This window comes from Manacus candei, unplaced genomic scaffold (genome assembly GCF_025592945.1).
Source record: "Manacus candei isolate 608988 ecotype Guabito, Panama unplaced genomic scaffold, ASM2559294v1 h1tg000008l, whole genome shotgun sequence".
Classification (NCBI taxonomy): Eukaryota; Metazoa; Chordata; class Aves; order Passeriformes; family Pipridae; genus Manacus; species Manacus candei.
The window spans coordinates 20,304,071-20,328,619 of record NW_026138056.1 but is presented as its reverse complement, the minus strand read 5'-3'; the positions used below and the strand labels follow the sequence as shown (position 1 = coordinate 20,328,619).

The 24,549-nt window shown below is 38.8% G+C and overlaps 1 protein-coding gene across 1 annotated transcript; it reads left to right on the top strand.

The window, feature by feature from the left end:
- Positions 1-328: 328 nt before the first annotated feature.
- Positions 329-7,018, top strand: LOC127462935 (cytochrome P450 7A1). The gene is made up of 6 exons (XM_051771868.1): positions 329-506; positions 1,557-1,797; positions 2,456-3,069; positions 4,396-4,526; positions 5,327-5,502; positions 6,060-7,018. The coding sequence occupies exons 1-6, from the start codon at positions 427-429 to the stop codon at positions 6,357-6,359; spliced, it is 1,542 nt and encodes a 513-aa protein (XP_051627828.1). The 5' UTR covers positions 329-426; the 3' UTR covers positions 6,360-7,018.
- The last annotated feature ends 17,531 nt before the right edge of the window (positions 7,019-24,549 follow it).

Genomic DNA, 24,549 nt, shown 5'->3' with positions numbered 1-24,549 from the left:
CTGAATCTTCTGGACAGTGGTCAGTAGCCATTTCATATATTGCTAAACTTGAACCATAAACTGCAATTGGTAAATCTGCAGGATTAATCAAAATACACCTGACTGACCTTCACATTATCAACTATTACAGCTGTGTGGTTACTTTGGAACCACTACTGATATGTGACCAGCTCAAGGCCAGATCTGCAACTGTCTGCATCAATCCAGCGAAGATCTCTGCAGAAAGGTGCCAGAACAGAGTCAGAACAAGCTCTCTCCAGAAATGGTTAATCAATAGCTTCTAGGTTGATTTAGTGCTATCAGATGTGGTGGTGCACCCACTGTATATAAATCGTGACCTGTCTTGTTTGTCATTCTCAGTCACCTCTCCTGCCATACTGGTGGTTACCAGTTCTCCCCTTGGAAGTTTTTTGGGCATTACCAGAAATGTTCCTAGCATCCTGGATCTGGGGAACAGCAATAATACTTTGTTGTGCCTTTTGTTTTCTTCTAGGAAGAAGAAGAAGGTAAGGAATCTGTCTGTACATGCATCTCAGTGTACCTATCCTTTAATTGTGTCAAATGTACCATGTACATAACTAAAAGAACTGTAATCTTAAGACTGTCAGATGGACAGATGCAAGATAGCATAGGCAATGCTGTAGTTTGGTCTTTTCATAGAATTTTTGTATATGAACTTTGTAATAACAGTGTAGTAATGCATAAAGGTAGCTGTAGATACAAATCTATGCATAAATGAGGTATTTAAAATATGAATATGCATGCTCTGATTTCCTAAAGTTCTGGATGATAGTTTTACCTGTATTGTAATCACAGCTAATACTTACTTATATCTAATTATATATTTATATTATATATTCATATAATAACTTTTAATAATTTACTGGAAAAGCTAAAGTACTATATGAAAGTTATTTTAGCAGCCATGACATCCTTATACAGGAAGGAAGTTTTCTGAATCAGAAAATAAAATTATTTAAGCATATGCTTCACTTTAAGCACATGCTTAAGTTAAAGAATGTGCTTGATGACACTTTTATGCTTACTGAAGATCATAGCAAAGTTCCCACTGTTTTCAGCAAGGTCTGGTCCATTAGTGGATTATGCCAATAATAACAACATTTCTGCAATAAAAAGTTATTCCACTTGGTATTCAAATGAAATCAGGGATACCATTGCCCAAAAATGTATCAGATGATATTAGTGTGATGGATTATTTATTAATGTCACAATTGCATAACTCTGTATGGCAACAATTTTGCATTTAAACAGGTGAAAAATATGCTTCTGATATAGGGAAAAGAAAGATTATATAATCAAACTGTGTTTTATTATGTTTATGAATGGTACAGGTTGTTAAAGTTGTTCTTCCTTACATAGAATAGACCTCACAATGGGTTTAGCCCTTAAAGGAGAGAAAAATATTTGTTAATATACTATTTGTTTGGAATTTTTTTTTTTTCATTTTTTTACATTACAAAAAGCCTAACATCAATATTTGACTTACCTGGTAGTCCCAGAGAAGTGATCTTTATAATACAGCTTTTGTTTTGTAGGCGACAAGGTGAGCCACCACTTGAAAATGGGTTCCTCCCGTACCTGGGCTGTGCCTTGCAGTTTGGTGCCAACCCCCTTGAATTCCTCAAAGAAAAGCAGAAGAAGCATGGCCACATCTTCACTTGTCATGTAGCGGGGAAATACATTCATTTCCTCACTGACCCTTTTTCATACTGTGCATTGATGCGCCAGGGAAAACATTTGGACTGGAAGAAGTTCCATTTTGCTACTTCTGCCAAGGTACTGCTGGTTTTAATATCTAACATGCAAAGTGTCTGCTGACATACCCAGTTAATTCTTATAAGCATAGCTACGCCTTTGAAATAGAATTTGTTTCACATTTCTGCACTTTTACTGGTTTAAAACATTGTGGTCTTTTTTTCCTTTCCTTAGTGGAAAGGCAGTTTGCAGTGATTTGGATTGTCTAAGACTGCACATTATTTAGCAACCTAATATCCCAAATTGTTAAAGCAGAAACACAATTAGCACCATCTGCAAAATGACAATGTGTCTTGCTGAATCTGAAACCTTCAGAAGGTTCTCGCTACTTTGGAAGATTTGGTCTAAATGCCTTAAAAAATTATGCATCACAGTAGGAGCTCAGTCAAACTGCTATGGAAGTAAGAAAAAAGGCTCCTGTTGATGTCAATGGCAGTTGAATGAAGGTGTAGGTAACCAGACCATTTATTTATAAGCATCTATTTGAATCTATTTTCATTGGCTACTTCACTGCTGTGGATCACTGAGAAAGTATCAGTTCTAGTGTTAATAGCCCTTATTATGTGTTCTTCCTTCTATTAAGCTGTGAAGTTATACTTTGTCTTTCATTTCTGTTAGACTTTATCATCAGGGTTATGACAGGCCTTACTTATCATGCATACAATTTATTTTGTGACAGGCTTTTGGGCATGGTAGCATTGACCCAGCAGAGGGAAACACCACTGAAAATTTTCATCAGACTTTCATTAGAACCCTCCAAGGCAATGCCCTAGATGCCCTCATTGAAGCAATGATGGAAAACCTACAGTATGTCATGCTGCAGTCAAGAACACCTAAACTTCAGTCTAATACCTGGGTGACAGAAGGACTTTATACGTTCTGTTGCCAGGTCATGTTTGAGTCTGGCTTTTTAACACTTTTTGGTAAAGAATTTAATTCAAATAATGACAAAAACCTATCATCAAAGCAGGAAACTGAGAGAGCTCATATCCTAAATGCCCTTGAAAACTTCAAGGAATTTGATAAGATTTTTCCAGCCCTTGTGGCAGGGCTGCCCATCCACCTCTTCAAGAGTGCCCACAGTGCACGAGAGAAGCTGGGAGAGGCACTCCTCCACAAGAACCTCCTGAAAAGGGACAACCTCTCTGAGCTTGTCACCCTCCGCATGTTCCTGAACGACACTCTGTCAACCTTCGATGACATGGAAAAAGCAAAGACCCATGTGGCAGTGCTCTGGGCCTCTCAAGCCAACACCATTCCTGCCACATTTTGGACCTTATTCTTTCTTCTTAAGTAAGTCCCAATGTTTCTTGTTCCCAGAGAATAAAAATGTTTGTTGTCTTTCAGAAACCATTAATACAGGCCAATTCCATGGCTTGATACTCCATCAGTGTTAAAAAACTTACTGTTTGCAACAGACATGGTGTGTTGTTTTGGACTTCCACAGAAACCATCTTCACTCATCTGAGGCCACGTAGTGATAGAAGAGAGCAACTCTGTAGAGTTTTTTTTTAAAAAAAAACAACACTCCAGGGCAATGCTACACTTTGCCAAGAAAGCTTTGGAGTAAATCTATATGATGTGACATCAAAAGTACTAGTTGCAGTCAGAGCATTAATTGCATTAAAGGCTCCCAATATAACTGGACATTTTTAGGCCATCTCACTTGAGCAAGCAAAATGAGCTTTAACTTCATTATTGTTTTCACAGGTACTTAATAGAAAACAGTTTATGCATTGATAGATCCCACTGAGGTTGCAGTGTAGACTGCAGCTGCCAAGCTTGTTACTCATGAGACAAGTGCACAGTTCAGATAATACTATTAAATATGAATTTTAGAGTGGGCCTCTGCAGAGTATAATTTACTTCAGCAGGACTGACTCTGAAGTATGTGTCTAAATTGCTGACACATTTATTTAGCACCCTCATATCTATCTGCCAATGCTAATCTGTGAGATTCTTTACTGATTTTCACTCCCAGAATGCATTTGCTTTAGGTTTTCTGGACTTGGAGTCTTTTAACGCCCTGATTGTGCCTTCATCAAGACACTATTGCATCCTGTTTTATTGTCTATATGTATTTTACCATAGCTTATGTATTCCGTGTCTGTAAGAAAGTCTAGAAAGTGAAAGATACTATGTGGGCTTTTAGTATTGGGAAGACTCTTTTCAGCTAGACAGAATATTGCCACACCAGACAACATAAATGATGTTATAAAACTGATCTATAATCCTGTTCCTAAACTTTCTAACTGCAGCAGGGCTATTTCCTAATCTACAACTGGCTGGTTTATTTCTTATTCTTGGCATTGATTTTTAGTGACATTGCTATTTATTACCCGAGTTACACACATCAGTTCTGTCCCACTTTCCATCTTGCCATTGGAGACAAAATCAAATATTTGGGGTTCTTTTTTTTATTTTTTTGGAGCTATCATACCTTTGCCAAGACACGATAAAGAGGAACTGCAGCATTTTGCTGCAACATTTTCATTTTAGAAGGTTGTACTTGTCAGCTAACAAACTAATTTTTAGTCAGGAAGAAATTTAATGGCAAAACACCTTTTTAAAGCATTCTGAAGTGTAAATTATGTTATACCTTTGCTCTCTTGATCTTAGGAGTCCAGAAGCAATGAGAGCTGCTACCAAAGAAGTGCGAAGTATTTTGGAGAGTGCTGAAGAGAATATCAGCTTAGATGGCAAACGTATTTCCTTGAACCGAAAACAGCTGGATAATATGCCAATACTAGGTATGGTTATTTTATGCAGGAGTACCAGAAATCACACTACAATTTCCATGGTCTTCAATTTATTACCATATAAGTGCATGCTATGGAATTAGCAAGGAAACAGTACAAGAAAGTGTATGTTCCTTAGCAGTAGCCAACACAATCAGGATTCCAAATGTTCCAGGTGGTACTGAGAGTATGAAAATGCACATGAATAGCATTTTTTCATGGGTAATATCATGTCCCAATACTCTTACACAGCTACCTAACATAGTATTGGAGATCTGTGGATAATTCCAAACAACATTTTGTTTGGTTATGTCTTTAGCTCAAATAAAAAAATGTTTATATTTTCACTACTTTTGCTTTAAAAAAAAAAAGTCAGCGTATATTGAAACAAAAAAATGACCCAAATTACTTCTTTTCTGAGCACAGGTTTCTATGCAGCACCTCTTAAAGTTTTAGAATATCCTGCTCACTGCACTGGTTCTTTTTCTTGTTATGTTTCCATTTTTCACTGGTTCATTCTTTGTCTCAGAATGACAGTGTCTCACTTTCAAACATTCTGTTGCATCAACTATAAGCATTTTTCTAGGGGAAAGCCAATTAGGTTCTCGGTGTTATCTCCAGAACAGATAGAAATGCTAAAAAGAAATGAGAAAGATACTTGCTTAGGCATTTAAAAAGTTATAAATAAAATATTTCTTCCTAATACATTCAGGGTTTGATAATGGGTCTGAAATACTTCAATATGCATGACTGTCCCCAAGAATGTAAACATACTATTTCCATGGTAATCGTTCATTTTGCTCTCCCAACAGACAGCATCATCAAGGAGGCAATGAGGCTATCGAGTGCATCCATGACTTTCCGAGTTGCCAAGGAGGATTTCACTTTGCACTTAGAGAACGATTTTTACAACATTCGCAAAGATGATGTCGTAGCTCTTTATCCTCAACTGCTGCATTTTGATCCAGAAATCTACGCTGATCCCTTGGTAAGTATTTTTCAAAGTGCCCTAAACACGAAGCTCTGGCAGAGGCTAACAGGCCTTTACAAAGACAGTCTGTTCTTACACCTGGAGATCTGGGCAAGAAAAAGAATAAAGTCAGTGCAAGCACTCTGCAAAATGTCTTTTAGTGTAACCAAAAAGTGTGCTGCCAGCCCAAAGAGTCTTCTACTTACTGCTTTCCTCAGGGAGGGAAGATCACTCTTATGGGGGTCTTTGAAGAAGGACAAGGTTAAGGATAATATTTTCCCAAAGGCAGAGAATGAGAATTCTTCCAGTTCTGCTGCACAGACAAGGATGCAGGTTATAATCTTTATTTTTAGAGATCAGGAAAGAAAAGAAGAGTTATTAACAAAGAAGCTGGGATCATGTCCTGCATAACAGAACTTCTCAGTGGCTACCCTTTCCAAAGCAGCTGTACACGCTGTATGATGTTTACTGCTAGAGGCTCTGCTTTCCCAGCCTTCATTTTGTGTCTCAATGGCTTTATCTGGTCTTTGGGGGCATTCAAATATCAAGTGACTCTTTTGTGTGTTTAATTACAGACATTCAAATACGATCGCTTTCTGAATGAGAACGGAGAAGAAAAGACTGACTTCTACCGCAACGGCCGCAAGCTGAAGTATTACTACATGCCATTTGGGACAGGCATAGCAAAATGCCCTGGCAGGTTATTTGCTGTCCATGAAATTAAACAATTTTTAACTCTGATGCTTTCATATTTTGAGATAGAGCTTGTGGACAATAATGTGAAATGTCCTTCTCTAGATCAGTCCCGTGCAGGACTGGGTATTTTGCAGCCATCAAATGATATTGATTTCAGGTACAGACTGAAATGCTTATGAGTATATATTTTATATTATGCATATAGACTATGTAGTATATAAATATACTATATAACACATACTTTATATACATTTTATGTATATATGCAAATGAAACATTTCAAGTCTTGGGGGAAAATCTATATGAAGATGCTAATTTGCCCCTCTAATGAAAAATGTTTACCAGTATGGTACCAACGTGCAGTGGGTTTAATGCACCGTGTTGATGAAAATGTCTCCCTCTTTATCGATCATTTGGAAATGCAATTTAAGATTTTGAATTGCATTTGTATAGTAGCAGCTTTTTTTCTGACTTTCCCACAGTTACTTAGAATTTCATCAGCTAATTCAAAATAATTGTCAAGATTAAACTAATTAACTAATTAACTAATAAGTTAAAACTTATTCCTTTTTATAACTGAAATTGTTGGGGATGGTGGTTCTCCCCACAGGTGAAATAAAGTTTTTGTTGTATAGAGGTAGATTCACAGTGGGGAGAGAAGAGTTTCCTGGGGAAGTACCTTTATGGTTTTATGAAAAACTAGAAAAAGACTTGAAGAAAACCTACAAAAATGTTCACGTTCAAGTGAAACTGCAAGACTTGTATTATATTCATTGTAATATACTTATTTTCAGAAACTTGTAACTGTATTAAAATAAATTATATCGGCTGAACCAAATGCATTTCTAGACTGTTTCTTGTTTTAACATCTTAACATTATCAAAGATTTCTGCACTGATCCAAAGCCCCTAAACCATTTTGAAATTAGCCAACTCAAACACCAATATGGAGATGAATAAATATCCACATTATGTTCATCAGTGGTTCTGGCTGGCTTTTGACCCATTGCCTAAACTCTGTATTTCCATAAGCCTCCTTAGGTCTTCCTAGTCTAATTCCATTGCAGTTATCATGGGTAGGATGCCCCTGCATTTCATTTTTAGTGGTGGCATGTCCATAAGAACAATTGTTCCAGGGTTAGTATAATTTGGTTCTCTGTAACATCCCCGTCCCTCTCTGCTACAAATGACAGATATTTGTATGTCACGAAAGTCCATTTTTTAGTGAAACATCTGAAAGAAATAGCTTTCTTATCAATTGCTGATGAAAAGAATAAATGGACTTAAAAAGTTGTTATCCTAGTTTTGTGTGTTTCTAAGGGCTTATGGTCTGACCTTTTGTCCTTGACTCAAAAGTAAGCCTCATCACACACAAGAAGATACAGGGCTATTACATATTTTCAAATTTCACATTCTGGCAATACATCAAGTCTAGTTGATAGAGTTCTTCCTAGAATTTTGGATTGAGTCCTAGAACTGCTTTAAATTATCTATTAGTTTCTCTTCTCACTATCCACGATGCTAAATATCAAAGGTAAATAAAAAGATTTTGCAGTGTGTGATTGTTTATTTTCTATGTGCTACCTTTGTAATTTTATTTAATATTTTTTCATTCTCAAAGGAGATCAGAGAACACCAATTTGTTTCCATTTGCAATATGTATAATATTAAACTATTACAGATAATGCGAAGTGTTCTGAATTATTACTTTGGTTCTCTTGGTAAGGCAAATATTTAGTACAGCTTATTTTCATACTTCTGTCAATTATATTTTGTATGATTTATATAAATTATAGCACATTCAATGTAAGCTAGATCTGATTTGGAGAATGCATGCAAGCCTGACATCATAATTATACGTGCCCTGCAATATGTTATTATCATTAGAGTATCTACTCCCCCTTTCTTAAACAATTCCTGCTTAAAACAACCATTTTTGAGGGTAGCAAGGCTATGCAATGTTTTAAGCAAAATACACTTCCTTGATGACCAGGAATTCAACATATAACAGCAGAAAAAAAGATAAGACAACTGCTAAACTAATTCTACTTTCCCTAGAAAATTAAGCTTTCTTTTATGTCCCATTGTCTCCTTCAAGCTGACTGCTCCAGGTTTTTCTGATTGTGATTTGATTTTTGTTTTTTTTTTTTTTTCAGTTCCTTTGTTCTATGAGAAACTGAAGTATTCAGTAGCTCTTAGACATGATCTGACTTTCAGCTTCCCAAGTGTGGAAAAATAATGGAAGATTGGTGAGGAGCATTGTGAACACGTTCAAGTGGCTTGCAGCTGGGGTGTCAAAACCCACACACATCATACTAATCATTGTTTAGCCTTGTGTGTTGAACAACATCAGTGCTTAGATAACACAGGCCTGTGATAGATTTAGAGGCACCCTGTTGAACATGCTCGAGATTCCTGCCCTGCTGTGGGAAAGATCAAATGATGGTAAACTACACCTACACACATCCCTGATGTACAAGTGAAAAGAGCAGGTTTGGTGATTCCCTAGCATGCACCAAGCTCCATGGTGCCTGCATCCCTGCTTGTGGGCCTCCTCCTGGGTGCTGCTTGGGGGATGCCCCCACTGGTAAGTGCTGTGGTTTAACCACAGCCAGCAGCCAAGCACCACACAGACACTCGCTCACTCCTCCGCCAGTAGGATCAGGGAGAGTATTAGAAGGATAAAAGCTAGAAAACTCATGGTTTGGCTTTAACAAAACCAGATTTTCTCTGCATTTCATCCCCGGTTTTGTGGTTGTTCCTGTGTCCTGCCTCAGCTGGCTCACACACAAAGGGAATACCAACAGTAGAGAACTCAGGGGAAGGTAAAACCACCACAGGATTCACACCACAGACTAAAGTTGAGTCCTGAACATTGTGGACAGGCTACTGACTTAACTGTAGAATCGTAATAAATTGGCAGAAACCAGCACTGTTGCCAAATAGGGGCCTGCAGGGGCAACTCAAGTGTTCCTGCCCAAACTCCCGTGGGAGCGTGGTCCTCACCACTCAGCCTGCCACCACTCCTCTGTTGCTGGGGTAGCAGTTCTCCAAGGATGGCTGGACCCATAACCTGTGGATTGATATTCAGTGTATACAATAGAGGAAACCAGCTTTTTCTGCTAGTTCTGGACCTCTGTACCATGAGGAGTATACAGCATATCTTTGGGGGACTCTGTGGCACAGTGACACTCTTTAATGTTTGACCTACTGTTATGCAGCTGAAAAGATCCAGCATAAGCCCCTGAGTATGCTTTCACTTTGTGAAAAAAGACATGCAAATGAACAGCTTGAATAGTGATTTCTTCTTTTTTTTTTCTTTCCTTTTTTTTTTTTTTAATATTGGGTTATATATGAGTATGTTTTTGTTTGCTGCCATGGCTGCTAATTTCTTAACCTCAGTTAAACCCCTGTTACTAGGGTCACAGAGATGCAAGTGAGGGGAGAAAAGAAAGAGTACAAAGTCTGTGGCACTATGCCTCAGCTAATGTAATCGAATATTTCAGCAATCAGTAGTCATCTGCCTTGTCAGTGTCATAACACCACAAGGTTATAACAGGGCAATTCTCTTTGATGCCTCTCCTAAAAGCAGTCGTTTTCTTAGGAGGAAAAAAAAAAAAAGTTATACTTAAGACCATAAGAGCAATTAGAAAAATAGTGGTCAGATCCAGGCTGGTGGGAAGCAGGCAGCTGTGGGCTGTGTGAGTATTTCACAATAAAAACTTTACTGGGTAAAATGCATAAAGAGATATGGGCAGAAGGGGGCAAAGATCTCACCCCCCAGGTGAGCACCCTAGCCACTAGGTTAGCTAAGGTATTCACTCCTTTACCCAGGGAATCTGTAGCCTGTTTTCTGTGAAAAAATGTAACAGATTCAACAGGATGATTTGTATGACACCCTGACAGTGCCCTTATAGCTAAAGTGCTCTCTTAGCTGAGGAAAGATTCAATTTCAACATGGGATTGAAGGCCCTGAGGAAGAGGAGGTTACTGAGTCCAGTCTCTCCCTCAAACCAAGGGACAACTCTAACCTTGTGGTTGTTCTGTAAAGAGCAAGGAGTACATCCTGGGGGACATGTAAGCCTATCATAGATTAGGCATATCAAGGAGTTTAAATGCACAGATTTTTTTGACCCAAATGAGCTCTGCATTGGGCTAGTCAGGTGCCTCTGCAGAGTGATTTTGGGATTATGAGCAAGACATAGCCAGCTGAGCAAGGGCAGGTGGCTCCTAATCCAGCAGGAGGTATTTTGACTGAACAGATCTAGGCAGTGAAAATGTTTTACAGTTTCCATGCTAAAAGAAATCTTAACTGATTGGCCATCTCGGAGGTGGCACGATGACCTTACTAATGAAACAAGACACCTTGTCAGAAAACAAGACAGTTTTACATTTCTGAAACCATGCTGGCCACAGCTGTTGATCACCAGCCTGGATTCATCCACAGAGAAACTACTCCAGATAAGCTTTTGCTGGATGTTAAGGGTCCTGTAAAACTACCCTGGGCAAATCATCTGCCTCCAGCAAACTGAACCAGCCCCTTTGCAGCAACATAAGCACGAGGCAGCAGTGGCCACACTTGAAGGCAGCAGTGGTAGGGTTGGAGGGGGGTTCTCAGGGCTTAGGACCTTGCCCCTGTGAGTTGCAGCACGCTGGTGATTTTCTTGAGGTTAAAGTTCAGCCTGGGACTGCTTGACAGAATGAAGCTAAAACCATCTTAGCCAAATTTTTAAAGGAAGTAGCTGTCACAATACTGTGTGGGGACTTGAGGAGCTCCCAATGGCAGAGGGAGAGGACATCCTGGTCTATGGACCAGATAGGCTGAGGGTCAAAGCTGCATGCAAAGTGCTGCTCTTCTCAGTAAAAATTACAGCACTTTTGGGTTCAAGAAGAAGCAGAACTGTAGGAACCCAGTAAAAGAGCTTACTTCAGGCAGCCACTCTTCCACTTGTGAACAGTGGTTTTGAATAAAGATTTTCAAGCCCCGCCTAAAGTTCTTCAATTTTACTTTAGAAACTTCAGAATAAACTTTATTTACATGATGAGACCTTTCCTGCAAGTTTCTGATCTAATAAAAAAGGAAGCAAAAAGAAGAAAAGTCATGGGACCATTTTTCTGAAAGCCTGAAATGAATTTTAGTGATAACTATACCTTACTTGTTGACAGAGTGCTTCAGAAGCTGTTGTTCATCATCTTGTCATAAACAGAGAGCTGTAGCAGCATAATTAGTTTTTTGTCATTTAGGAACTGCACAGAGTGCTACAGCTGCATATCAGCAGGCTGAAGACAGGGTCAAGATCTCCTGATGCCCCTGCTCATTGCAGGGGATTGGACTGTATGACCTGTAAAGGTCCCTTCCAACCCACACTATTCTATGATTCTATGATTCTATGATCTGCTCTCATTTACACCACAGGTCCACACAGTTAAACAGCAAACAGACAAGGCTTGATCATAATTATGCCTAGCTGCATTTAGGAGGTTTGGTGGTAAAAGCAGTCATTGCCTCCTAATAACCTTAGAAATAAATAATAAAAAGGTTACATACTATTAAATGGACTGCTATCAGTGTAAATACCCAGCTTGCTAACTGTTGTTGACTTTGTTTTCTGCCAAGACAGACAACTCTGTGGGACACATTTCAAATCAAATGATCTTCAGCAGCCCACGTGTCATGAAAGGAGAGAGAGGTCACTTCAGAACAATTCACTAAAGAGCCACAGATTTTTTAAATGAAAAGTTAATTTTACTTAATTCACCTATAAATAAGATACTGCAGACCCCAATTATCTTTTTAAGGATAACAGTAATTTCTGAAATTTGTCTCACCAGATAGCAGGATCCCATAGAGATTTTGAAGGATTAAAACATTTTGGCTGACTCAATCACTTGTTTTGAGAACTCTTCAGTGTGATGGGCTATGTAATTATTTCTCAGTAACAGTTGTGTAATAGACAATTGGAAGGGGACTAGATATCTTTCAGCCTCCAGTAACTGCAGACTTGAGACACACAAACATCCACAAAAGGTTCATTAAATAGCATAGGCTGGAAAAAGTCAAGCTACAGGTCACATCACCCTTGGTATGGCAAGAGGTCCACTTTACCCAGGGGTATGGTAAACATGAATGGAGCTTCCTCAGGATCTGTGTAAGGCTCCTAAGTAACAGCTTTGCTCTCAGAGGTGTTCAACCTACAGCAGGTAGGTTGCACATTCCAAGAGAACAACTGGCTTTCTGTCAGGTTCTGGAGGGCTTTGGGAGGCTCTGTCCTCGTGTTAGCTGCAGGTAAGCACCCTGTGTGGAGTGCTGGCTGGTGGGGGTACAGGGACAGTCCTTGCTGCTGCCCCTGTGGTGTGCCTGTGTCTGTGCCAGCTGTGCCATGGCCAGTCTCACCTCTCACTGTTTATAGAGAGAACAGTGCCAGATCCCCATCTCATCTTGGCCTGTGACATCTAAATTCTGAAGGTAAACCAGAGCCTGCAAGGGAATTGTAGACAGATATGAACATTTTGTGCCTGTGGAATCTCTGTTCCTCATCCCCCCGAGCTTGCATGGCTGGTTTGAAGCACAGGGTGAGGAACACTGGCCAAAGGGTTGCATCAGCAGGCAAGAGGGGAACTGGGTCTTTCTGACCTGCAGTGACCTCAGTTCTGCTCCCTTCTTTAAAGATAATTGCTCCTTACAGAGGCAAAGACTTCCTCTCTGCTTTATACAGCATTTCAGCTCCACTGCTCTGCCCAAGTAAGCAAAGCCTCGGGAAAAGCAAACAGTCAAGGGGGGGGCTTTCTAAAAATATACCCTCCACATTGAACTGACTCATTTCATGGCTATTTTATTTCTTTTATATAAGATCTTGGAACAAGAAATAATATCCTTATGAGGATTAAAAGCCAGTGTTCAAAACAACAGGGGAATCCATTAACAATGCAAGGAATAGTCAATGACATGAGTTCTGTTCACTGTGCCTCATACTCTCGGTACATTAGCTTCTTAGATGCATTATTTAGACACAGCAGACCTGGCTAAACAACTGTTGTCCATTGAAGTTCCATGTCTGCAGTTAGAAGAGCTTCTCCTGTGTCTGTGAAGAGACTATAGTCAGAGGACTTTTCCTGGAATGCGGTGATATGATAAAGCACTAGAAACTCTGTGAATATGCAGAAACCATAGCCAGAGTCTTGGGGTGCTGGATGCAGATATACAGAGATATACACCACACTGCAGTGGTATCTGCAGATGGGTGACATGAGGTTCCCCCTGGAGGAACAGAAATGCCAAAAGGTAGTTGCCAGGCTGCAATTCAGAAGACTCCAGCTACCTGCTAAGGCTCCATGTGTACAGAGCAAGGGCTGTAGGGCCAGCCCCATGTTGCCCCATGAGTGGTTTCTAAAGCTAACTGGTGGCACAAATTACACATTCCCCGGCCTTCCCTGCTAAGAATGTTTTTACTATTGTTATCTATTTTATTGATATTATTTCCACACAGATCAGGACTTGTTATAAGAATTGTACAAACACAGAACAAAACCACCATGGTTCTCCCAAGTATGTCACAATCTAAGGAAAAGACAAGGTGAAACCAATCCATCTAGGAGAGGGCAAGGAAACAATGAGGCAGTGTTGCCAGCATGTCAGCTAGTGGTCTGAAGAGACCAGCAGGTTGGTTAAAGTCAAGTATATCACTGACACCAAAGCATCTTGATCTGGTCAGATCTAAAACATGAGAACTAGATAGTTTATACCAGATGGCAGATAGGTGGGGATTGAGCTATGAAGCTCCTTGGTAGTGAAAAAAACCCAAAACAACATAGTTTATCTGTTACTATAAAGGATAAAGGACAAGGTAGCAAGAAAGAAGGGATGACAGCATAGATAAATGCCCTTTGCAGCAAAAATATGAATGGATGTAGCAGGAGAGGAGAACACTGGAAAATTGCTACAGTGCAAGGAGGAAACACGTGGGTGAATGTTTTATTAGGAGAATGGCTAAGAAAGGCTATATCCTATCAGCAGTTATTCAGAAGCCAAGACAACATTCGAAGAGAAGTACCACTGACAATGACAGAGATTACTGATGGGTGACCAAGGGTGAGGGTGAGGTACTGATTTTGAGTCTTGACCCAACTAAAGACATTGGGAAACAGTGTCACTTGATTAAAGCAGATATGAATTCAATTGGGGAAGCCAGAACAGCACTTAAAAGCAGTGCTCCAGAATGTGATTTTTAATGTGCATTCAGCAAGTTGTGAAGCAAGAAAGGAACATGACATGAACACTACTGAAGTAAGCTTGCATTAGGTAACAAAAGAGTGAGAGAGAACAAAAGGTTAAGGGAAGGAGTGACAGACAGGGTGACTCTCAGGAGATAGGATGGAGTCAGAAGACGAGGAGGAGATCTCTGTAAGAGCACAGTTTTGTGGAAACCATGAAGCTCAATTTCCAGAGTAGACCTCAGACAGACCCTATTCCAAACAGTTACTTTGTAAATAAAATACAACAGACTGAATCCACATGCAAGCACTATGCAAATATTTGCCACCACTGTGATCAAAGATATTAGGTGATAATGTTCAGCCTTGAAAACTGGCCTTGAACAGCATCCAAGGTGTCCCACTACTACAGCTATTGATAAAGATCAGTACATCAAACTGCACCATCAGTCAGCCTTGACCCTTTGTGCAGAGGACTACCAGTGAAACCATACAGAGTATAATGTGTCTGGAGCCTACCAAATAAAACACATGTGCAACTATCAGCAGCACCATAGAACCATGATTACAATTTATATATTCTCAAAAACATTCTGGGTAACAAGAAGTAACTAAGGAAACTAAGGTACTAAGGTAACTAAGGATTCTTACTGATTTTTATGCTTATCTGGGGAATAATCCTAATAATTTTGAGGCAGGTATTTTGCATAACTTAATAGCCTTTACTTCAAGTTCTTGGTTTCAGTGTAATACAGATTTTTGTAATGAATATATGGTAAGAATACAAATGGTGCCACATATCTAGATGAAAATATGTTATAGTCTGAAAAATAAAATATCATGTTGTTCCACCAAAGACTGTAGGAAAATAAAATTTTAAAAAAAGTTCGAAGTCCTATTTTGAGAGTGACAGACAGACAGACAGACAAAGTGAGAGCCAGATTACAGGTGTCCATACATGAATTAGGTTTCAAAACTCATATAGCCAGTGGAGATCTGGTCAGTATATGCAGGCAGCTGAACACCAGCAGCTGCCAAAACAGGTGTGACTACTTTAGGGTAAGCCAAATAAATCTCTAAAGTGAAATGATGGCACTAACAAGGGGTTTGACTCATTTGCCCCCAAAGGTATCTAGAGACCTTTGAAATGCCCTGTAGTATCCCATGTTTCTCTAGACTCCCTTCATACAGACATACATCCCAAAAGTCAAGTGTCAAATCTGTTGACTTCATGATGTCTTTGGAGACTAAAAAGCTTCTGGGATCTGACTGTGGGACAGCAGCCTGATCAAACCCTAAAACTCCACTGAATAGACTGGGAAGTGGGCACTTTGCTCATAAATAAATGCAGGTAGAAACCTACATTTAAGTGCTCTAATCTTTTATATAAGTTCCATTCTCAGAGTTTTGACGACTATCAAAGAAATGCAAGCTTTGAATTCAGTCTTGGTCATCCGCTTTCAAAAAAACAAAATTTGATTTCAACAAGAACAATAGCTTTTAAGCATATAAATAATGAAACTGTCCTAGAGACTGCTGTGCTTGATTGCACTCTGAGAGGGGATCCTGGAGAGAGAGTGTTCTTGGTTCAGGGATCATATCATGCAATTTTTACACAAGCCAACGGAGTCAAGACTGCACAGATTTGGAAAAACACTTTGGCCAACAACTTTTGTGGGAAACAATGCACATTGTAGTCAACTGAAACAGTTATATAGGGCTGAAATTCTTGGATTGGAAATAAGCAAATTAATTATTTCCTTTCATTATATTCAAAATGACACATTTCTGATTTTCTTCCCATTTAAAAAGCTTTCATTTTGAAATTACTTCAAATTAAAGGACCAAAAGATGGAAAGCATAGCATTTTATTTAATTTGATCTATACTGGCTGTCACGGTCTTTTGGTTTGCTGAAAAACCTAATATATTTGACTTAGGTCAGATCTACTAAATGTTTATCATCTAATTCTTTCTGAAATGAATTATTTTCATAACTTCCCTAGTAACTAAAACTTCTGCTTTTCCATTTTAACCACAGGACTGTTACCTTTCTCCTCCCATGCACTCAGTTATTGAAATCTATGCAGACTCATATAGCATTTACTTTTGAAAACATTTACCAGCCAATTCTTTGCAGTTCTTACACAGTAAAAGTTCCCCAACACACTTAGCACTAGTTTGCTTCCCATCTTGTCAACATCAACAGGAATTTAATCTAAAACTTTCACTACGGGAAGAGAAACCAATGTGTACTGCTCTTGAAAGTCTCCTCTATAACTTTTACTATAAGGGCAGAAAGTAACTGTATATTTCTATTAACTTGAAATTACAGAAGATACGTATCAGAGTAGATTCCAAGACTGATTTTCTATCTATTGCTGTATGCATAAATATGGAATATGGAATATGAAGAGATGTTTCTGTCTGCTGACGTTAGATTTTGTTATGCAGCATCTCATGACTATCAGAGCAATAATGTTCAAATCAGTTGGTGAGATGCATCCTGCACAAACCATTTACAGTAAGCATTCAGGTGCAGGGCTGCATCTTTTCTGTTTACTTTAAAATATAACAGAGAAGACCTATCCCAATTCCTAATCACAAATCAAAGTCACCGACTGCTATTTATAATACTACATTTTTGTTTTATTTTTCTATTTATCCCAATAAGCTTCTACATATTTGCATTTGATGCTGCATGAGAATTTTGTTAATTTACTTGTTTATACAGAGAGTAAAAAAAACAGTCTCTACTAAGAGAAGGTAAGAAGAGCCTGTCTCATTCGACTTATAGGTGTAAGTCAAATTTACTTCCATTGTTACTTTCCCCCAAATTTCAGAAAGAAATTACATTAATAATATCATTCAAAGAAATAATTTTAAAGAAACCAGAAGACAACTGGAAAACTCCTCTGTGAAAGAATTACTTTCTACCCTAAATGAAAATCTCACTAATATACAATAGAAAATTCAGTCATAATAAACAAAATTTATAAAGACATGATTCTATGGGCAAAGGTTATGCTTTAGTCTTGGGGGTCATTCCCTTTCTTGACACCTATTCCCATAATTTTTGAAATAAGGTGAATGAAGTCCTTGTTTAAAGAGTTGTCCCAGATGACAGTGGTCCAAATGGGTCCACAAACCTTCATCTTTTCATTTGTCATGTGCATCACATCTGGTTTGCCTCAGCCAGGCAATTCTTAGAATCACAGAACAGTTCGGGTTGGAAGGGACCTTGGAAGGTCACCTAGTCCAGACCCCGCTCTGCAATAAGCAGGGACATCTTCAACTTGATAAGGTTGTTCTGAGCCCAATCCAATCTGACCTTGAATGTTTCCACAGATGGGGCATCTGCCACCTCTCTGGGCATCTAGTTCCAGTGCCTCACCACCCTCATCATAAAAAACTTCTTTTTTGTATCTAGTCTAAAGCTGCCCAATTTCAGTTTAGAACCATATACCCTTGTCCTATTGCAACAGGCCCTGCTAAAAAGTCTGTCCCCATCTTTCTTACAGGCCCCCTTTAAGTTCTTAAAGGCTGCTCTAAGGTCCACCCAAAGCCCTCTCTTTTCCAGGCTGAACACCCCCAACTCTCTCAGACTGTCTTCACAGGAGAGGTGCTCCTGTTCTCTGTTTACTTTTGTGGCCCTTCTCTGAACTCATTCCATGTTCCTGTGCTGAGGAGCCCACATCTGGTCAAAATCCTTCAGGAGACCAGAGCAGAGCTGCAGAATCACCTCTTCTTTGGATGCAGCCCAGGACAAGTTTGGCTTTCTGGGCTGCAAGCACACATTTCTGGGTCATGTCCAGCCTTTCATTCACCAGTACCCCCAAGTCCTTTCCACAGAGCTGCCTCCCATCCGTTCTCCCCCAGCCTGTATTGATACCGGGCGTTGCCCTGATCCAGGTGCAGGACCCGGCACTTGGCCTTGTTTAACCTTCAAGGAACTGAGGCATTGCTCATAGGAAGAAGATCATAAGCAGTGTCACTCTTGCTGCTCAAGATTTTTTTTGTTTGTTTGCCTTTTAACTTCCTTATCTTGACAACCCGTCGGCTCACAGAACAAGAACAAATTCCTGCTGACTTCTACAACAATCCAGACTGTTCTGCTTTAGGATGCAGAGGAACAAAAAAAAAAAAAGGAAAGAGAAGAAACAACAGAAAGGGGAAGTTCTCCCACAGCTAGGTTGCAATATCTGCAGTTTTTGGCATGTCACGGGTTGACAGATCAGCTGCAATGATGGCTAAAATCACATTACTGGGGTGAAACTGGGATGGCAATACTGCCAAAGTGCCCTAAACTTGGACTAAAGGTGATGATTGTCCACTTAGTCAAAAAAGTTAAAACAGATTCAAGGTCTTTGATATAAAAAATTTAGCTTAGCTATGGAAAAAATAAAAAAAAAAAGGAAGTGCAGGGCATAGAAAGCAGAATCCATTAGTGACGTTTGCATGAAAAACAACAATCTTTCATTATTGAGTTGAAGAAGAGTTGTTTTCCTTTCTTCTGCTTTAGTATATGTCTTCCAAATAATTTCTTAAATACAGACAAAAATCTGGCTCTCAGAAAGAAGGTGAATTCTTGAGATACAAACTATTGTGATCAACCACCCAAGCAACTCATTACTCAAGCAGAAGCATTAGCTGCAGAAGACCAAATAAAATGGATGAGGTGAAACATAATAGATGAGACCCTGATAGTACAGAATGGAACTTCGCTGTCAGAGGACTCCCTCAGTTTCAGCAACAGATGTTTAAGGAGGCAAGAACAGAAAGAAACGAATGACAATTATCAAAGGAGGGTAGCCACCTGCATGAGAAGTGCAGACCACAAGCTCTGTGGTGCTATGATAGCTGCAGTAAGAAGGCAATGTCTTTTATTGTCATATCTGTTGAAGATTTTCTAACAGAAATACCTGATATGAATTATAATCTATTCCTCCCTCAGAATGACAGGATAAAGACAGGAGAAAAAAACTCCCCCTAATCATTTGCTATGACCGTGACTATGATAGTATAGTTACAGATTTTTTTTCAACCCTGTCTTGCAGGAATTAAATATCCTTATAACTGCGGACAAGCTTTCTATAATAATGCTACTGCTACTACACAAAATTTCAAGCTCTTCTGAATACATTACAGAAATCCCTATCACACTGTTACTCTATGGAAAGGAGACTAATTTGTTCATCTAGGAGTATCAGGGAATCATAGAAATGCTTAGGTTGGAAGGTACCTTAAACATCATCTAGTTTCAACCCCCCTGCCACAGGCAGGAACACCTTCAACTAGACCAGGTTGCTCAGAGCCTCATCCAAACTGACCTTGAACACTTCTAGGGATGGGGCATCTACACTGCTCCGGGCAACCTGGCCCAGCATCTCACCACCCTCACAGAACACAATTTTTTTCTAATATCCAATCTAAACCTCCTCTCTTTCAGTTTGAAGTGCCTCTTGTCCTGTCACTACATGCTCTTGTAAACAGTCCCTCTCCATCTTTCTTGTTGGTTCCCTTCAGGTACTAGAAGGCTGCAATGAGGTCACCCCAAAGCCTTCTCTTCTCCAGGCTGAACAATTCACGTTCTCTTAGCCTTTCTTCATAGGAGAGGTGCTCCACCACTCTAATCATCTTGGTGGCAAGTCTGTTAGCAAAATGTAACTTTCTTTGTAATAATGATATCTCACTATTGTAACAGCATTTAATAAATACTTAGTTACTGTGCTTGTATGAAGACAGCAGCACTGTCTGAGCTTGGATATGCTACCATTCTAAGAAAATTCATATAACTAAATGCATGTTTGCTGCTGGCCTTGACTACGAGTAAAGGCCATTTGGAAATTGCTAACTCCAGGTCATCTCTACCTTCTCTGCTTGCGCAGTTGATTGGGTAATAATGCCCATACAGACAACTAAGGCAAACAGACCTTGCCAGGTTGACATGTTCTGATACTGCAATATCAGACCCAGCACTTGCCCAGCCACTGGGAGCTGGAATTGAAGAAGCCACTAACGCAGTCATGAACCTAATTTTTTATTGTTTCAAAGTTTTACTGCAGTAGGACCTAAAGATTGCAACTAGAATCAGGCAGCCACTATTTTTAGGAACTGTGGACACAATGAGAGACATGAAATCAGCCACAAAAAACCGTAGGATTTGAGCATCAAACCTACATTTAATTATTCTCATGTGTACCTACAGGCAAGCCAGTAGTCTCCAGGGAGTTGTTTAGGAAGACAGAACTTAAAGAGACTTTCTATACAAAATTAAAATAATGTTTAGATGAGTAAATAAAAGGTGAAGGCCTCTGTGTGGAGGAGGTCAGTGCAGGTTAGAGAAAAAACATGGTGAATCAAAGTTCTTCCAAAATCCTTCCAAGGTCCTAGTTTTCTCACATTTACTTATTTGCTGACACCATGCCCGCATTCTCACCATATGTGCAATCTAAGCTTGCTTTCTTAGTTCGAGTCATGACACATTACTATAAACCCAAAAAACCCAGAGACAACTGTATTCCAAAGGCTGGGCTCTGCAACGACAGGAATACAAAAACTACCAGCCAAGTAAACCTCATATATTATTGAGTTCTTTGGTGGAGGTGAGGGGATGTGTCAAAAATAAAACTGCAGTGGTTCATCCAAACTTATCCAGTGTTGGGATTTAAGGCAGAGGGAAAAAAATGAACCTGGATCCTAAGTAGATCCTTTTAAAGTCTAATCGTCTGATCTCTCCAGCTGAAACATTCACTCCTTTCACAGAGACCAAATCCTGGCTTACAATTTTTTGTGTGGTGACCAAGGTTACCATGGAGTTCCAACTGGGTCTAAGGTCTGTGTGTGTTTCCAGGAAACACAGTGTTCAGGAATACTCCTTAGAAAATGAAGCAAATTATTAGACTATAAGAGCAGGAGCAAATAATTCAGTGAAAAACATTTTAACATAACCACTTACATATATCCACTTATGCTCTGCCCTCTGCTTTCTGTGTTTCCTTCTAGACTACAAGATTTGGGGACTGCTATGGGAAGTAGCACTGCTTTGATAAAAATATGCAGGAATATAATTTTATAGGTAAAAGAGCTGAGAGCATACATGTGAAAATACTATCAAAACACATAAAAACTAGAGAACCAACATTAAAAAAGTGATAAAAAGTGGAAACTAGTATTCACATGTATTGAGGTACTCATTTATGGACAAAAAGTGGTAGCACTATTTTTCATTTGGAGCCATAGACTTCTCTATTGAAAATGTCTCTATTGAAAATTTTTTATAACAAGAATCAGCTTGCTAAGTGAAGAATTCAAATGGAAGTAGAAATAAATACCTTATCTATGTTTTTCTTTATTAATTGCAAGCTTTCCAAAAAACTAGCACTTACATTTTCACATTCAGGCTGAGTTTTTATTTGTGAAATCTAATTTAAAATGGATTAACTAAAGCATCACAGATGACTGTAGGGACATTTACATTGTGAACATCTGATTAATGATGATTTAATATAACTTGATTAGGAACAGTTGCAAGATAAACAGAAATGAATTCTGTTCACTGGAATGGAACATCTGTCTGGGGTTTGCACAATGCAGGCACAAATTCTGAGGCTTCCAATGGTTCAAAACACCATAGACAGCTATTACCATGAAAAAATTAATTAAAATTTAATTTAGAATTCAGAAAATTTATTTTGTCCTCAAAGTGCAATTATTTGGTAGTGTTAAGGTTAGAACTAATAAACACTATGAATTCTTGTTTGTTTGTTTTTTGCTAGAATAGGCAATCACAATTTTTATATCAGCACCTAGTAAGACACTAAGAATTCTACGAAATAAATACTGACTTCACAGCCCTGCATAAGTCATTTATTCTATTCAGACCAGCTAAAAATATCATATAGGGAAAATGACTCGTGGTTATTGCCATTTGGGAGTTCTTGCTCATTAGTATTTAAATGGTCTAAGATCTTACCAAAGTAATTTGGACTGATGTAGGTTTATAAATGTAAAATAGTAGGTCTTCCAGAATGATTCCTTAAAGGATTTTTTTTTTTAATTCCACAGATAAGAATGTCTCTTCCGGTTTATCTTAATGCAATGTGGAATACCAACACATCTACCTTCTCATACTTCTGAAAGAGCTAACACAGGCAGCCTATAGATCACATATTTAACTCGAGAGCAGACAGCTCCCAGCAAACAAAAAAGAACTAAGATACCCTCCTCATTTCTCAGTTTTAGATTAAAAACTATTTAAAAGTAGTTTCTTTCCTTTAACATTCAGATGTGCTGCCAGGGGGCTTTTCAATTATGGGCAGAACAAGACCAGTTCTAAAGGAGAAGAGTTGCAAGTAAAAAGTGAAGAAGATGAATTCTGGTTTGTAATCTGAGTTCTTTGATGTTCAGCAGACTTTTTTTGGAAGATGTGTAATGAAAATACTGAAGATGTGCAGTGATGTACATAACATCTCCAGCCCTTTAAATATGAAACATACATTTATTTTAATTCCAAGTATCACTAGACAAAGGCAAAGTAAATTGCTTTTCAAAAATTAGGACATCTTATTTTACTTTGTCTTACTAGCAAACCCAAGTAAATTTGGTTTAATTAAAACAAATCTTACAGAAAGCCAGCATAACAGTGAGAATCAAAAAAAAAAAAAAGAACACAGAGAAGTTAATTTTCGAAGTTGGTTCATTCCAGTAGTTCAACTACTGAAAAATGTGTTTGGATTTCAGGTTAAAAATACTTCAGTTTGCAGCTTTGTACAAGCTGTGTTATGCAATTCATGTTATGCTTTTCTCTACCAAATAGTCTTCTAACATGTTTTCCTCCTGTGAAGTAACTGCCCACTTTCAATCACCTCATCTCCCTGTTTTACTCCTGGCAAGTTACCTGTTTTGAGCTCTTTTAAGATAAGACATTTAATTTATCATTCACATTACTTTTTTGGTCCTATGTCTAAAGCAGGACCAGCACCATAAACAGTATCAAACTCACCAATAACAAACACAGGGATTAAAATCATCTTCCAGTCACAAAGTCAAACCTGTAAACCTCAAAAGGGGTGTAAACAGTTCTGCTGCACTGTTTTTCTGCTGTCATCCAATTCCATTCCAGGGCCAGTGCTTTCCAGGCTATTAGTGTCTTTCACAGCTGGTTTCAGATTCGTAAATTGACGCTTGGTTGTATTAAGGATGCAAGTGATCCAATTGCTACAGTCTACTAAATGTTCATATTTGCAGCCTACTGTTGTTTATCATTGCACTAATATTTGAGTTTCCAAAATTTATTTTTAAACAATTGTTAAGAAGCTAAGTAGTACCAGTCCTGCTTTTAATGTCTTCGGGAACCCATTCCAACTATATCCATCCTATAGAAACACCACAATCTTACTGCTCTTGGCGTGTCATTAATTCAGTATTTATCCCAGACTCTCTCTGCTCCCTGAACAGAACAGCACATGCCTCCACTGAGGCCTGTCAGGTTTAATCAGCACGAGCAAGGGGAAGGTGCATGTCTGTCTGTTCTCCCCGCACAGAATAACACAATTTAAAGACCAAGTGAGCACTAACTTAGTGCAAGCAACTAAGCAGGGAGCTGGCAAACAGCACCTTGGAGTACTTATGTGCTCTTCCTCCCTTCATTTAATATTGCACAGATTTTCACCAAAGAGCAAGAACAGCATGAGATAACTCTTAATAAATGCTAATTATACAAGTGTGCCCAGTAGTTTAATTAAAGCAGGACATTTACAAACTTCTCGATGTGCTGCTGAAAAAAAGAACAACAGAACTAACATTGCATTTATCCATATTAAATGATTTCTGAGATTTTTTGAAAAGAAAATATTCAGGTTTTGTTTGACTTGTGTGTGAGAAAGGATTTCTAAGGAAGACACGCAGAAGTGAAGCCTGAGCCTTTCATAAGCTGCCTACAAGAGCAAGCAATAGGATTATTACCTGTATTTCATGGAAGCTAAGAGAAACTCCCAAGCTCAGCAGCCTTACTGCGAGGGAAAGATCATCATCCTCTACTGAGTTCCTTCTCCCTTGTAGCCAGTCTTAACTGCGTATCCACACAGGTCTGTACTCAAAGAACAGTTTTGTGCCAAAAATGCCAAGATATTAGCTACATGAGTGAGAACTTAGGATAA